At 45.4% G+C, this 1,497-nt stretch overlaps 1 protein-coding gene across 1 annotated transcript in view; it reads left to right on the top strand.

The window, feature by feature from the left end:
- Positions 1-1,497, top strand: part of med4 (mediator complex subunit 4) — a 27,558-nt gene that overhangs the window by 22,982 nt on the left and 3,079 nt on the right. The window contains exons 4-5 of the mRNA XM_032511201.1: positions 533-590; positions 671-757. Of these exons, the coding sequence (XP_032367092.1) occupies positions 533-590; positions 671-757 (145 nt within the window). The remainder of the gene's footprint in view (positions 1-532; positions 591-670; positions 758-1,497) is intronic.

The following is a 1,497-nucleotide window of genomic DNA, read 5'->3' as shown; positions in this document are numbered from 1 at the left end:
AACCAGTCAAATGCGTGTGTCTCACGGCCAATGCGTGAGAGTTGGCAGCCCTGCCCATATGCATTCATATATATAATGTAAATGATTTTAAACAAGAATAAGTCCTCCAAACTGAAGCGTATACTACTCAGAGTGACGGCTAACTCATTATGAATGGGTCCAGCACGGGTTAAATGGCGGGTCAGTGGCATTACACACGTGTGTATGAAATGTCTGTATCGTCAATGAGCTGCATTTTTATGAACTATGATATTCTGGCCATGGGTTACGTCTCTCGCCCAAGTCCAGCGGCTTCCGGCTCACATTACACTTAACACTACACTACACTACACTGAAGTTAGTTGCGTTCAATAACCTAGTCACCTGACTATAATTTTCACGACCAGCCAAACTATGAGAAAAAGTGTGATTTAAAATTTGGAAAATACAGTGTATGGAAATCCTTGTTTTCCTAGTGGGTATACCTGTGTCCACGTAGACTACACCAGTGTGTCCGTTTACTCAGTGATAGAGTCTAATTTCTGTGTTTAAGGCCACGGCTGTTTACCAGGCGAAAGAAAAACTCAAATCCATCGACAAAGCTAGGAAAGGTGAGCAAACACACGTTCTGATGAAAGCTGGGGGTGTCGGCTGTTTTGTGTCTGACGGCTTGTCGGCTTCTTGTCTGCAGGGAGCATCTCTTCAGAGGAAATCATCAAGTACGCTCACAGGATCAGCGCCAGTAACGCGGTGTGTGCGCCGCTCAACTGGGTCCCAGGTAGGAACCGAGTGGTGGTCTTCTTGCTAGAAGGTGACAATTTTTTGGGTCATGGTATTCCTGCGGTAGTCCCTTGGTACAGGAGTAAATTTCACTGTTGGTAACGGGATAGGGACGGAATAGAGCACAGAAATCAACGGGAGTGGGATAAGACGTGGAAAAGGTGGGAAAACAACGAGGGTGCAAGATATGGTGCTATGCTACCATTTTAAAAATCAGCGACAGAGGGGACAACAGATAAGAGCCTAATCCAGTCTCTTTCCAGACTCATACGTTAAAATCGCTGGTCATAGGTCACTACTACTACCTAGTCTACCTGGGTCATAGGTCACTACCACTACCACCTAGTCTACCTGGAGTCCCCAGAGCCAGTCCAGTCAGTCAACTGGTCACAGTCCAGGACGAATCGTCCAAAGTTTTTCCACTGATCTGACATTTCTCCTTGGGATCCTGTTTGTGACGCCAAGTTTGTTGTGGAAGTTTCTTGTACAGCAAGAGAGGAATTTGTTGGAAGTGAGACTCTGTTGGAACAGAAAAAAAGACAGGCTGCAAACTGAATCAAGGTTTGGTCTTTGGTGAAGGTTTAATTGTTTTCTGCAGGGAACAAGCAAATGACAAGAACAGTTTTCACAATGCACAGATCGGCTACAGAGTGACAAGCGTCTTGCAACCTTACAACAGTAGTCTCCTACCTTATATCCCGTCCCCCAGGGAAAAGAATACCTTGTTTGGAAAACAGT

This window comes from Etheostoma spectabile, unplaced genomic scaffold (genome assembly GCF_008692095.1).
Source record: "Etheostoma spectabile isolate EspeVRDwgs_2016 unplaced genomic scaffold, UIUC_Espe_1.0 scaffold333, whole genome shotgun sequence".
In the NCBI taxonomy this organism is placed as follows: Eukaryota; Metazoa; Chordata; class Actinopteri; order Perciformes; family Percidae; genus Etheostoma; species Etheostoma spectabile.
This window is presented reverse-complemented; position numbering and strand designations above follow the sequence as displayed.